Source organism: Ooceraea biroi, chromosome 4, assembly GCF_003672135.1.
Source record: "Ooceraea biroi isolate clonal line C1 chromosome 4, Obir_v5.4, whole genome shotgun sequence".
Lineage (NCBI taxonomy): Eukaryota > Metazoa > Arthropoda > Insecta > Hymenoptera > Formicidae > Ooceraea > Ooceraea biroi.
The window spans coordinates 12,410,944-12,425,367 of NC_039509.1; the positions used below are offsets into that span (position 1 = coordinate 12,410,944).

At 40.1% G+C, this 14,424-nt stretch overlaps 2 protein-coding genes and 1 long non-coding RNA gene across 6 annotated transcripts in view; 2 read left to right on the plus strand and 1 right to left on the minus strand.

Moving 5' to 3' along the window:
* The first annotated feature begins 445 nt into the window (after window positions 1–445).
* LOC113561825 lies at window positions 446–5,515 on the plus strand. Its single transcript, XR_003406474.1, has 2 exons — window positions 446–556; window positions 5,285–5,515. It is a non-coding gene; the product is annotated as an uncharacterized LOC113561825 (long non-coding RNA).
* A 43-nt stretch (window positions 5,516–5,558) lies between these two features.
* The window catches only part of LOC105278615 (synapsin), a gene marked incomplete at its 5' end in the record, with an annotated part of 44,624 nt that continues 35,758 nt past the window's right edge, over window positions 5,559–14,424 (plus strand). Inside the window, 5 exons of the mRNA XM_026969265.1 lie at window positions 5,559–5,734; window positions 8,067–8,394; window positions 8,636–8,889; window positions 9,225–9,360; window positions 9,722–9,826. Coding sequence (XP_026825066.1) covers window positions 5,559–5,734; window positions 8,067–8,394; window positions 8,636–8,889; window positions 9,225–9,360; window positions 9,722–9,826 — 999 coding nt within the window. The remainder of the gene's footprint in view (window positions 5,735–8,066; window positions 8,395–8,635; window positions 8,890–9,224; window positions 9,361–9,721; window positions 9,827–14,424) is intronic.
* Window positions 9,983–14,424, minus strand: part of LOC105278599 (metalloproteinase inhibitor 3) — an 81,812-nt gene continuing 77,370 nt past the window's right edge. For 3 of the 4 annotated variants that reach the window (XM_011337818.3, XM_020031326.2, XM_011337813.3), the window contains exons 2-5: window positions 13,021–13,147; window positions 12,540–12,622; window positions 12,200–12,430; window positions 9,985–11,601 (exon numbers count right to left, since the gene is read on the minus strand). In XM_011337818.3, coding sequence (XP_011336120.1) covers window positions 11,380–11,601; window positions 12,200–12,430; window positions 12,540–12,622; window positions 13,021–13,147 — 663 coding nt within the window. In that variant the 3' untranslated portion in view covers window positions 9,985–11,379. Of the gene's footprint in view, window positions 11,602–12,199; window positions 12,431–12,539; window positions 12,623–13,020; window positions 13,148–14,424 lie in introns of all 4 variants that reach the window. The other variant, XM_011337806.3, reaches the window with a different exon arrangement.

Sequence of the window (14,424 nt, forward strand, 5' to 3'; positions counted from 1 at the left end):
CAATCCTGACTACGCGTTTGCGTACACTCCTCCGAATATCTTCTCCCCAGTCGTCCAAACTGAAAGGAAGTCATTCGTTCATCATTGATTCGCTACCCTCATACGCTCCCAAAAAAAGTCATCCTCGTCACGAAGTCACTCTTTCCCTTCCTTTCGCAGCTCTTAATGGACGTCGCGAGTCTCGAAAGGGTGCTAGAGTACGTGCGAGCAAGTTTAATCTCCAGTCGGCAAGTAGGCGGACCGTGTTTGACGTGCACCGAACAATCTCGCACAAATACCAACAGACAGGTTGCGCGAGGGTTGCTCCCTTTTTTGCTGCTCCCCTTCCGTTCCTTTCCCCGTGAGCTCACTGTCCAGCTCGCGGAAAGTTGCACGAGGAGGTGCGCGAGCCCCGTGAGCACCACTGGAGGGGCGCAGGGGGTTCGGTGAACGATAAGGGGTTGCGCAGGCGCCGGCGTATCGACCAGAGTAGCCCTCCGGGCGACACCCTCGCGATTCTCCGCCGGCCTCACTGCTTCATCGGCAAACTAGTGGGTAGTACACGCACGCGACACAGGTAAGTGCCCCCGGCTTGAGTGCAGCACGAGTTTTTCACATCGGGTCGAGTTCTCCTCAGCTTCTTTGCGTGTCTTGTAAAAAGAACCTCTACCCTGCTAAATCATCGTCGTACTTACCACCACCGAAAAATAGGGGATTCCGCGTTTGGTCTTTAAGTAAATTCAGCTCGCCGGTTCGGCTCCGTGGAGTACACGAAGTGACAGGCTGGTGGCGCGCACCACCTTCACGTGACCGTCGTCTTTCCGTGCAGGGTAGTTTCCCGATGCCACCCTCGCGGTAGTTCTTCGCCGTCGCTCTCGATAGTCGCTGCCGATAGCGTTGCCGTTAAGGTTCGCGCGAATCACGTCGTTGTCGCAGAAATTCGAAGACCAGGAACAATCGAATCGGTGCATTCGAGCGTTCGGCGATCGATTATCGAGCGGAGGCCCGAATTAACGTCCTCACGGGGGCAAGATCGTCGAGGTAAGATAACGCCACGCGCATATTGACGACGAGGACGAAGCGGGGCGAACGCGCACGGTCGTCCACGAGCGAGAACGTGATCCGGTTGTACGAGGGTGTGTATTTTAATAAGCGAGTGTAGGTTTTCGGGATTTACATCCATTGCGCAAGATCCTGGAGTTTCGATTGGACGGAGTGCAATCAATGTTCAGTCATAAATAACTGGAATAGTTTGCGTAGCGGAGTATCGGGACTGTAATTCGTGCAGGAGTGATTCTGAGTTTCGAGAGAGGACAGGAAGCAGTGGAGAGAGTAAGAGAGAGAGAGAGAAGAGAGAGGAGGATGCGTTTTACGAAGCGCCTCCATCGATTTTTTGGGCGAATTTTATTTTACGCTCGAATTACCGAATGCCTCGTCGTCTTTTCTTTGCTCGATACGTTAATAAAAGCCGCTTTTTCTTAAGAAGTTCCAGTTATGGCCGCCGAGATAGATCTTAACGATCAGCATAAAGGCGCGTCGGGGAATAGCCTTTCGTGCAACAACGCCATTCTCTTTACGTGGTTAACATATTCTTTTACGAGATAAGTTTTGCTGAAAATGTGTCGTTGCAATAAAAACGCTTAAAGATAACGAGCTTCAATGTCTTGCATTTATGCCGGGAATCGTTATATGATAGATGTGCTTGTTTTTACTTTATTTTTTACGTTTAGAAAGCAGCGAAGAATCAATGAGATTATTGCTAATTGGCGTTAATGACTCCGGTCGTTAGTCTTTCACGCAGCATTTGTCTTTATCTACTTTCATAAAATGTCAATCTCGATGGGTAACAAATGCAGTTGATAATAATCCGATTTTATAACTTTTCTTAATGATTTATTCGTCAGTTTCGATAAGCGCCAAAATCAAAACTGGGTATCTGCAACTGAACAAATAAAATAGTGAGCTTCATTCCAATAAATCTTCATTTTTGAAACATTTTAAGAGTGTATAAATTGGCGTATTTCTTTGTCATGGTTACGCAAGTTTGTGTAACGTTGGTCGTGCGTCCTAAGACAAGATATGTAAAAATAAAAATATATCAGAAGATAGTGTACGGAACGTTCATTGTACTTCATATTGCAATTTGAATGCAGAAAACAAATTGAATACAGAAACTAAAACAGACAATAATTATTTAGGGGTGATCTAATCTCCGCAATTAATCTCCGCGAATTCGTGCCTCACCGGTGGCACAGTATCCCTCATTGCAATTGAAATCACAAAATACATAACGCGCAAATTATAACAACAATGCGCGAAATGAGATTTGTTGTCAGTCTAATTTGATACTAATATAAAGATATTTAATATCTTACTGATTTAAAATTTGCGTAATTGTTTATACTTAATATTTATGTTATTATGCTGTTGTACGCACAAAGAACAGGATTTTAATGGCAATATATTATTTCACTTTGATGTTGATACAGAAATAGAAGTATATTACTCAATATATTCGTGTATATATACGTATACACTATACGTGTATAGTGGATCCGTTTTATGTTGATTATTCTCGCGCGATAAATTTCTCGTTAAAATCTGATGTTTGCCTAACTAAATGAAATTCTTTTTTGGTGTATCAGATTGTGTATCGATCGTTACGTTTACACAATATCTGATTTTACGACAGATAAATGTCAGAATGGGATTGGACTATTGTATCCGTGTAATAATCAATAACCTAGTATAGCTGTAAAATCATAGATGACGTAGTTACTAGCTAATATTATATAATATTTAATAATTCTCCGGAACATTAGCATAAAGAATTCTCGATAATTATTTAACATTAGCAAGAGTGAATGGTCTATTAAATTATTGTTATTTAACATTAACGTCAACGCGCGTTTCTCGTATTTGTATTAATATGCAAGCCATATTCTCGATAATTAACCATTTTGAAAGTTTGTTTTCGCGTGTAATGCTTATCAATTTATTAAAATTATTTTTTATTCATTATAAACTTATTATTACGAATCATTAAAAACTTATTTAAATTTGCGCGTAACGAAAATACATTACGCTTTGCATTCATACATTTTACTTTCCAACAAAATCCTGTGTGAGGTTGTAATTTATTATTATGTGCCTTAGCTGTTATAATAACTCTCTTAATTCGATGTAACATAATTATCACAGACATTCGATGCACACAGTGGTATTGTGCGTGTGAAACACTTCATAAACTGCATCTACAAGCGTAACTCATCAACACGGAATACTTGTGCAATTCATTTACTACTTCGCGCTCTAATATACTGCTATACGTGCTGCAAGGATAATTCTGCGCTATGTGGTACAGTAAGCCACAAAATCTGCGAAACATTATCATGTTGAAGTCGTTAGAAATGTAGAGATTAATTTATTTCTCATTAGTTCGTCTAGAATTCTCCTCCATAATTTCATTACAAATTATACGTTCGCGCGGCTCAAACCTCATGAAGCAACGAACTCGCAACAAAGCTGCTAAAATCACTATAATATCGCAAGACAGCTGCAGAGTTGAAAGAATATATGATATTTTACATGAAATGAGAAATACGAGACTCTATCTCGAATATCCGAGCTCAAATATCCATCTACGATGAATACAGAATTTTTTCCTCGCAAGACCTTGATATTCATCGAAATTCATACGAAATTCATCGTTACAAAAAGTTTCAAGTATTTTCTATTGTTTAATTTTATTTAAAGACTGATGTAAAATATATTTTGAAACATGCTAAATTATCTACATGCCCTACAGAAATTCAAGTCAGCAAAAGTTTTTAGTATATATATTTCAATGGTACGTACGTAACAAACTCTGGTGAATGCTGACATCCCTTGTGCGTGTACTCTTGTCTCTTGCTCAAATCATTAACCGTATCGCGGACTTTCCTTCAGCCCGAGAGACACTCCGAGGAAGCTGAATGTGGAAGATTGCTACACGCGAAGTCCAATGCTTCCGCGAAGCATGAGCCGTCGTTATTATCGGAGAAACCTGCAAGAAACAAATATGAACGATCCGAACGTATCATTGCTTCCTCGACGCTTCTTTCCCCAGCCGTGAGCATAGAATTACCCCGCGAGCCCTTCAAGGAAGGCGCGCTTTACCCGGATGATACGATCGACAGTCAAGCAAGGTAGAAATAAGGTTTTCATGCGCGTATGTTCCAGGAATACGTAAACGCCCGACGTAATCGCGCGTTGAAACATTTCAGAAATTCCAGGCGGAATCCCGTTACGGATATCGATTTTCATGAGCATGTTAAGGGTCGTTGGTCACACCGGTTACATCCGCAATTTTTGCATTCCCTAATGTGTGACACGTGATTGCGGGGTGCTCTTTATTGGCAGCGATAAATTTTAGGAGATCTGTTATTATTCATGAAATTTTTCGAGACGAATATTGCCTTTCGTCAAATATGTGAAAATTCAGGAGTAGTCATCTTTTTTCATTTTTCATGTTCCAAAAATTGTGTCCTTTAGTTTGCCAATTTTATGTAAATTTGTATCAGAATATTTCTGTCTCTTCTTCTCTCTCTCTCTCTTTCGCATATATACGCATATATTTTAAGCTTTGTATATTTCTGTGAAAATATATACGTGCTTTGAATTATTCATCATAAAACTAAGCTTTATCGAGTTTTTGACACAACTTTTATTAGCGTAATAATACGCGTGGAGTTACACGAAGCATAAAAAAGCTAATAGGGACACGAGCCAGTTTTATAGTTTCAAGTTACCAGGTACTGTTTCCGATATGTACTGCAGAACCCAATTACAAAGAGGTGTCTCGCAATAAAAATGTGTCGTTCTGCAGCACGAATGCATCGTTTCATTTCAGCTATGCGACTCGAAGAAAAAGACTTTTCGAATTAGACTGCAAAGGATCTAAATGCCAGATGTATTCGCGTGCTCGAATATTCGGTTGTAGAATTTAAATGAATCGAGTTATTCAAATAGTGAATAAGTGAGGTTTGTGAAAAGATAATTGATATGTTCCTGAGAATATCGCACGGAAATATACTCTCATATAGTACTATTATTAAATTGTAAAGCTGAGCGCAAGGCTTATTACTCACCCTTTCCATATACGAACATTGAAATTAACAGTGTATCTGTAACTCAATTTAAAATTATGTACATATCGTAATTGCAATTTGCGATTGCAATGAATTGCGAGTGCAATATGAAACTCAATAATTCAGACTCGGTTCGCTCAACGATTCAGACGCGGTCTCTCATTTGTCTGTTACAGATTTCAACTTGGATTGTTTAGTTTCTCCTTCCTCACCTCCTCTTATTTCATCCTTTCCTTTCGGATTACCTTACGTTGAAGTTTATCCTACGACGCATCAAGCAGAGTGCTGGCTCTGAGACCGATTTGGGATCCATCGACACGATCCATCGACCCGCAACGAACGATCCATTTCGCGCATCGCGAACGCACCGGTACCATCAAGTGCACAAGACAAGTGCAATAAGACAAGAAAGAGAACCAGGGCGAGTTATCCCGCGGATCGTGCTAACGGTCTGAGCGACGAAATCGCGAGCCGTTTCATCGCAGCAGCAAGCCCGGTGAAACCATCAAGATTACCGGCCGCGGCGGTTGCGCCAAGTACTGTGGTACAGCTCCATCACCCGGCAACATTTCATTCTCCAGTTTTCGTCAGTCCTTCACCTCCAATGTTAACTACTTGAAACGGAGGTGAGTGATGCGCGCCGCTGCTACATCGAGTTCGGAATGTAAGGCTAGTATTTAATTCCGCTTCACGTCGCATGATCTTGCGGGTCACGCGGCATTATCCGACGTATTCAAAAAATCGAAGACATCGTATATTTTTGCATAATTTTATTAATTAATACTTTTAAATTGTTGAGCATTAGAAATTTTCAAAGTACTGGAAGTCTTTAAATAAATGTTTCCTTTGAAATTTGAACGCGATGTTGACGCTGTTTGTCGATCGATGTAAACTCGAACCTGAAATTTGCATGAGACGGAGTACGAATTGTGCTGCGCTAACTTTTGCTGATCTTATCGAGAGTTCGAGATGCTATCTTATCGAGTTCGAGATGCTGATCTGTGGAGAATTGCAAAAGGATCGCTATAATGGGTTTAGAATACTATACAGATCCGCAAAGAAGATTTGCAAGTTAAATTAATTTGTGCGATATGAAGTGATGATCACTTCTTCTTCGTTACGAATGTATATGTAAATGGGAAAATTATAAGTTATAATACAGCGAATGCGTGGCGCTTTACGTTCTACGTTTATTATCCGTATCTTAATGCGCTTTTAACGTGATTACCGTTAGCGTTCACATACTGTTATCGGACGAAGTGCAGGAATTCCTGTAATTAAAACCCGGTATAGAAACATTTCGCGCGCGAGGCGTTATCTTGTCCAAACATTCAATACATTGTTCAGAAGTCCACCTGATGAAGAACTATGTATCGCAACCATGTATCACGTCGCCGAGAGCAGGCTGAATCCTTTTATGAGTGGCTCTTATATCGAATCAATTTACGCAGACACCGGCGTACGCTCGATAATGATCGACCGTTTAAATCGTTGTGCACGTTGCGGTATCTCAATATTCCACCGCTCTTCGCGCTGGGCGTCCATAATGCGTCCATGAAGGAAAAATAGATTCCTCTATCCAATTAGCCGGACAAGCGCTTTACCTGGTCGGCCGTTGAGCAAGCGCCAACATAACGTGTCGAAGTTACGGTGTTAGAAATTGGGACGGTAAACTCGATGCGAGAATACTCCGATCGGCGAGCGTAAAGTGATAATGTCAAGCCCGGACATGGGAATTTAAAATGAAATTTGAGAACAACATGACATGAGTAAATCCTTAGATTTTGTTACTATAATTACGTGAAAATAATTTACTTACCCGTGACAGTATCAATATGATGATGAGCGCACGAGATAGTCATCTAATATTCACAACGAAAATTTAAGTCTGTAAAGTTATTTCTATCGCAAATTGAAAGATAATTAATTTTTCGCTCGAACGTTATAGCTTCTACCTTCATCTTATATTTTTGTTTAATGTTTAAAACTAAAAAATATATTCAACGTAAATAAAGGAAAATTTATTAATTAAATTATCACGATATTATTATACAATAAGAAGCGATGATATACATAGATACTTATCTTAATTAAATTTTTAATTAGTGATGATGAGAAGCTTTTTAAATATTGGCAGCAGTTATGTCGAAGTGTTTGGAAGTTCGAAGCTTTGAAAGCGTTCTGCTAAAATACTAATGGAAAATCCGGGTTCACATGGCATCTTTCTTCCTCTTTCGGTGTTGTTATTAATAATTCCAAGCCTTTCGTGTTTGACAAGTCTGGATATGCATGGCTCGTTAAAAATACCGCTTTCAGCATTATCTCGACTGCAGTCTCGACGCGCGCCGCGATATCAAGCCATCACACATTAATGTCTCTTTACACATGACAACGTTAATATAACGCTACCTCGCCCCCATCAACAATATCGTGTCTTTCATCTCACACTTTTACATGTGACGAGCAGCGAGCACGGTAATGGTGTACGAAGATGTAAGTCGATGATGTAAATGCGCAACGACGTGATTTCGTGCGGATACTCCGCATTGTTCGCGTCCCGGTGTTCGTTTTATTCAATGCTAGACAAATCACTCGCTCGCCCACTCGCGCGTCACTGTGTATGAATGAAGGGGCATGTCCGGCTTACATCCCGAGAAGAAGCAAAGCGTGCTACTCCCAGTTCCGGGCGCCGTGTTGTCTGTACCCGTGTCCACTTTGCCGCGACCGAAATAGACATACATACATACGCCTGCCACGCATGTAACGTCGGTCGATTAGCGACCGACTCTCGCCAGTCTCATCGTCGACGTCATCTCGTCATGCCTCATCCCATCAGCGCACCAAATGGCTGTGATCGATGTGCATTTCGCGCAAGTCGGGTACGACAGTGCGTCAGTGCGCGGCCTGATTGCGACCAAGTTGTCATTATCACGACGACCACGATAGCTTGTCTTCCAGGTTCTCATCAGGGGATCTAAGCTCGGAGCTCGACGATGAGCCCAGCGCGGATCCTGGGCTGGCCACCGTGGGCCGGCAGGACTCGTCTCAGCCGTATCAAGCGGTGCCGGATCGACCCCTGCAATCCCAGCCGGGTCCGATACCGCCACCGTCTCAACCGCCAATTCCGGGTGCACCACCTTCCGGTCCGCCGCAACCCATCGGCGGCGATCTCAGTCTCAACCTGAGACCTGGCTCGCGGACCACCAGCGCACCATCCTCGCCGGCGAAGACGCGGGAGAGTCTGCTCCAGCGGGTGCAGAGTTTGACCGGCGCCGCACGTGACCAGGCAAGTTGCATAAATCTAGAATTATTATTCTGCGTTTTTTACTTAATATCTTTTGCTTGATGGAAATGAAAAGCAATAACTATGACGAAATTATAATTATTTTGACAGTATTTCAACTATATGAATTGTAAGAAACTATTCAGATTATTATAACATTATAACTGTGATAATTACTATGCCGCGCGCATAGATTGGAAGAGCGTCACAATGTCTGACAAAATTGATAAAATTACGTGTACAGGGCGCTTCTATTCTGGGAGCGGCGGTGTCTGGCGCGACCAGAGGCCCTTCATATAGCAAAGACCGATGTTTCACTCTGCTGGTGATCGACGATCAGAACACCGACTGGAGCAAGTACTTCCGGGGACGCAGGCTGCACGGCGATTATGAGATCCGAGTGGAGCAAGCGGAATTTCGAGAACTGTCCCTCACGGCGAGCGAGACGGGCACCATTGTGTCTATGGCTGTCTATCGTAACGGGACCAAAGTCATTCGGTGAGATACTCGCACGTATTGATCTTCGGAATCGGATGAATGTGTTCCGCACTACTAACGCTACTACTAAGCTATTTAAATTGCAAGATATAAATGAATTGTGCGGACATGCTTTTCCATATATTCCATACATTTACAATATCGTTTAAAATATCGAGAAACAAAATTAAGTGTGATCCTAAAATATATATACGAAATTAATTATCAAAGAAAGATCTCTTAAATCTTTCAGATAAAATAAAGATTGAAAAGAGAATTCAAATAGAAATTTAATTCCAAATATTGCACTAAAATATTTAGAACAATACAATGTCTATTGCTCTTTTTATTGCCAGATCCTTCAAACCTGATTTCGTATTGATACGTCAGAATCTGCGGGATGCTGGGGAAGATTACAAGAACCTTCTTCTCGGTCTGATGTACGGTGGCGTACCTAGTGTTAACAATCTTACCGCAATTTACAATTTCCAGGTATCATAATAACTTTTCTAATAATCATATGCAATAAACATAATCGCTAGAGAATAGAATTTGTTAAAAGCATCATTGTCTCCGTTTGATTTATCGATTATTTGCAAGCAAATACGAAATTTCGCGGAAATATCAGACTACTATTTTATTTCCAATTATACAAAAAGATTTGCGAAGCTTAATCTATATTTGGAGCACAAAGGTTATTATTTGCACAGATTGATGAAGAAAATTTAAACATATATCCCTACGTGGGATCCCGCATGTGATATCTATCGATCCTGTTATATTATACATATCTCTCTTATACATCGTGTGATCGAACCTTTTGGTAATTACTGTTCTGTACTGTACGAAATAGGACAAACCTTGGGTATTTGCACACCTGCTGGCACTGCAACGTCGTTTGGGCAAAGACCACTTCCCCTTGATTGAACAGAGTTATTACCCCAATCATCGCGAAATGGTAAGTAGAGAATCGATCGACAAACATTTGTTTAACATAATTATTTCCTTGTTTTTAACTAAGATAGACAATGTTGCCACAAAAATATCGCTTGGCAAAGAGAATGCATCAGGAAAATATTGTTTAACGCGACGCATTATAACAGAATCTGTAAAATCAACTGTTCCCATTTATCTTTATTCTGTATGATGTAACACATATCGTAATATACACGAAGTAATATAACACGAAATTACCACATTTAAGAATCTAAACTAAAATATACATACAAAATTCTTCTTCTGATAAAAAATGTAAATTTTTATTACGTTAATATTCATCATATTTTGTACTAAATTTCGTCCCGCATAGGGTTCTAACTTCTATTTAACGAAAGAAATTACTATCGCATGCGATAATGATTACAGCAGATTCGATTGATGCTCATAACGCATTTCGTTTGTAACTGCGAATTCAAACAGTCAATGAAACTGTCCATTTCATCAGATAATGCACGGAACATGAATAATAATTTGTGTAAGCAACAACTATGCGCAGCGCGCTGCAATATATCTAATTTAAACTTATAAATACGCACATAAAACATTAGACATAATAAAATACGAGTAAAGTTTCAACGACGCCTAAAACTACGTACAACGAAACGACAGTTTTTTTTATGGAATAATTTAAAGATATACAATATACATTAACAATATCATATATACAACTCATTAAGAGGATAGCCATGAAAGTGGGTCGCCCATTTGTCGTATTAGTTCAGTAATGAAATGCATACAGGATATGTATGCATTTCGAAATGTCCAGCTCTACAGACTTACCCCTCATTACTAATAATCGAATAATTAAGGCTCGATTGCACTAGCGCCGGTTAAGTTTACCCATAATCAACTAAATTTCCTTTCTTTGCTACGTTATAGCTAGTCGAAACTACGGGATGTTATTAACCGGCTCGAACCTAAGTCGCAAATAATTTAAAAGATTGTAGATGTCACATCTTAATTAGTAAATTAGCAAAACGATTAATACTCTATCGTCAGCGATAGACGCATCCGCCAAATAAAAAATGTTACAAATCTGACACTTTGTTTTTTAAGATTTTTTAAAATTTTTAATTCCGGAATTCAAAGACCTCTAACTTTCTCACGTTTATAGGTAAATCTGATTATTCTACGATGGTACCAAAGTTATAAATTAAATAGAATTTACAAGACTGCTAAATGATTTTTGATAAAACTTTAAAAATAAAGATATATAGAAAAAACAAAATTGTGCTCCACATATCTGTGCGGTGTACCATACGATGTATTAAATGATTATTATATTATTCGGATATTCCGCGCAGCAGTGGCTTTTCGTGTTTTCAGTGCGCGGCAAATATGTAGAGGACCTTTCATTAAGTTATCGTCGTATTACCACTTTGCCTCTCAGCGATTCAATTATCTGCGGTGCGTTCAATCAAATTGATTGGCAGACACGCCGCTCGTAGGTCTGCGACTGACAGATTTAGCTGCTTCGCGTTACGAGAACCGTGTCCGATATCAGGGTATCAGTTAAGGTTCCCGCGATCTTTGCTGCTCGCGGTGACGCTGGTACTCCTTGATGCAATTTTTGTATGGTACCGAGGGAACCCAGGAGCAGCCGCTGGGCGCTGCCATGCACACGCCGTATTTTTCTTGGCAGTCCTGGGGGCCTGGTGTGCTCTCCCAGAGGCAACGTTTTCCGCCACTGGATTCCAGCACGGCTCCCTTGCGCCTCCAGTGTGTATACAAAATCTGCGATACAGAAACCAGGCCATTTTTTTCGTCCCGCTTGCCCTTTCTCGCGATTTTTCCGATATTCTCCCGCGTAAACCCTGTGTCTCGAGTAGAACCATGATTCAATGAAAAAACGCGAGTGTGTATTTTTAGGACGTTCCATTTTTGAGAAGCAATCCTCAGCTGTATGAAATCGGCCTGGATTTATAGCGTAGGTGATTTATTGTCTTAACCCCGTCATATCTTCAGCATGCATCAGGAATTCACGGAGCTGGTTAAAAAAATATTCGATTCAACGCGGGATTTTTAAGCCGTCCTCAAATGATGGCCAATTGCATTAACTTGTTAAAAGGAAGTTTACTCGTTTTCAATTAAAATTCTTCAATTATATTTAAGGAAAACACTCCACGATGTGCCACTAGGCGAAAGTAATATTTCGGAAGACAGAATTTTTCGCAATGAGATAGAGAAAGCTTCGTTGTTACATGATAAAATATATAAACTATAATAGTTTCCAATTGTAAAAAGTCGATGACAATATATGGAACGTTTTCTTTTCGATATCACGGAATTGATTCATAAATCGCCGTCCGATAAGATGATACAATCCACTTACGTCACACACGCAGCCCTGCTGATAGAGTTGCCTGAGACCCTTGCGTTGCCTACTGGTCGTATCGGCCCATCTTATCGAGAGTCCGCAGAACGATATGAACGCTTTCCCCGAGACGATCCTACCGTTGAGAACGTAAGTCTCGCCGACTTTCAGTGTCACACCGCACATCGCATCCGAGGACGGGGTCCATAAAAGGTTCTGCATCAGAGCCACGTCGGCCTTTGGATTGGACTGCGGGAGTGGAAAAGAAAGCGTACGGTTTAAACCTAGATTACGCGTTTTGCGATGGAGCGGCTCTCTTCGTGCGCGCGTGATTTCTCTCACGGCGCATAATACGCACCTTGAAGACCCTGTTTATCTTGACCTTGTACGCGATCTCATACTCGTTCACGGAGAGAACCTTCTTCACCCTCACCACGGCGACTGCGACAGAGGAACGTCGTTAACCGCGGCCGTCGGCTTTTACCGACGTCGGAAAGTGAATTCCGCTATTACTTGGTATATAACGGTCGCACATATTTTACAAGAGAACTCTGTTATCATGATAGTTACTAACAACTGAATCCTGTTTGGCACTGATATCGAAACTTCACAAAAATGTTATCGCGTCAAAGAAAAATATATCATAATTTTTATAGGATAATGAAATAATATAAAAGCTTTACACAATTTACATGTACCTATTCATGCCATATTTGTGCTATAATATTTAATATAAATATATAACATATTTATTTATAAAAAGCTTTTATAATATTTATCATAATACTTACAAAAAATATTTAAAAAAGAAATATACATGAATCATGAAATTATCATACCAAAATCTGATTCGCAAAATTGAGTCTGAGGGTGGGATGGCGCACAGCTGCATGCTGCGACCCTCTGCACCGGTGCCAGCAGCACGGTTAGCAGCAAACAGTGCAGCCACAGAAGTAATCGCCGCATCTGATAAAGGAAAAGAATAAAAAAATGCATCATTTGTTATAAAGAAAATATTTGTTACACCGGCAATGGAAATGGTCGTGTCTTCATCACGTTTTGATCATTTAGCTGTTCTGTTGCGCACAATTTCGAAAAGCGCATTCCAACTATAATAGCTGGATGCCGAGGTGACACAATATAATTTAATCACCGTGAGATAAAACGTGTAACGCGACGCAATAAACTGCTATATATGCGGAAAATCCGTTTATCCGCGAAATCCGGTTACAGGCATCCAAGATATTCAAACGACTCGTTACTTGTCGCTGAACATGGCGAAGAATGTTTTATACATGCTTAGCAGTCAGATTATAAAATTCACACTGAAATAATTCAAAAAGAAAGGAAACATTGCGTTTAATTATTAATAATACTTTAGAAGACATTTCTATTTGCTTTTCTTGAAAAATGAAATATTTTCATTTATATGATTTGTTTTAAGCAAAAATCGTAATTATCGCGCAAAACGCGGTAATTTATAAATTCAAGTAATAATAGCTAAAAACAGTAAAACAGTAAACCTCGCTTCTTGCGAAACAATCTACCACGTCAATCGTGTGGAATTTGATAGCCAGTTGATCATGGTCACATTACTTCATTATTTTGCATTCAAGTCTTGTGTTCAAATTAATGATCTCGTGCATACGCATAAAAGCTTGTAAGTTTTCGCTTAACGTTTACACTACGTGTACTCGATAAGTGATTAACGAAAATTGATTGAAAGTGGTAATTCCATTCGAGTTTTGGATAATTGGTAACATGACAATATATACCGATCAAATTGCAAATTACCTATCAATACATACACACATACATATTGAGTATGTGTTAGTGTGTGTGTTTGCTCTGATAATAACTTGTGCAACGTCGGTTTTGATGTAACATTATTATGTAACGAATACTAAATGCAGCCGCATGAAAACTTCAGTGAAGCATCGGTGGATTATTATCGTGCTCGACATTCGCCGGAATCCGATATTTCCTCCTAATGGTATTCACTCCTAATGGAAAATGACAGTCTTCTTGAAGTGAATAAGGGATGATGAACTCGCTCAAGGAAGCGCGCTAATCCGACCTAGTTTATTGTCGCCAGCTGAACGTGATCTAAACATAGCTGCAAAACGGTAACCAAAGTCGAATGCGATCTAGAAACGCACTTTATGCGACCAAAAATGCCCCATTAATGCCGCTTTGCACTTACACCTTATAATAGCACAAATATCTAAATTAACAATGATTTG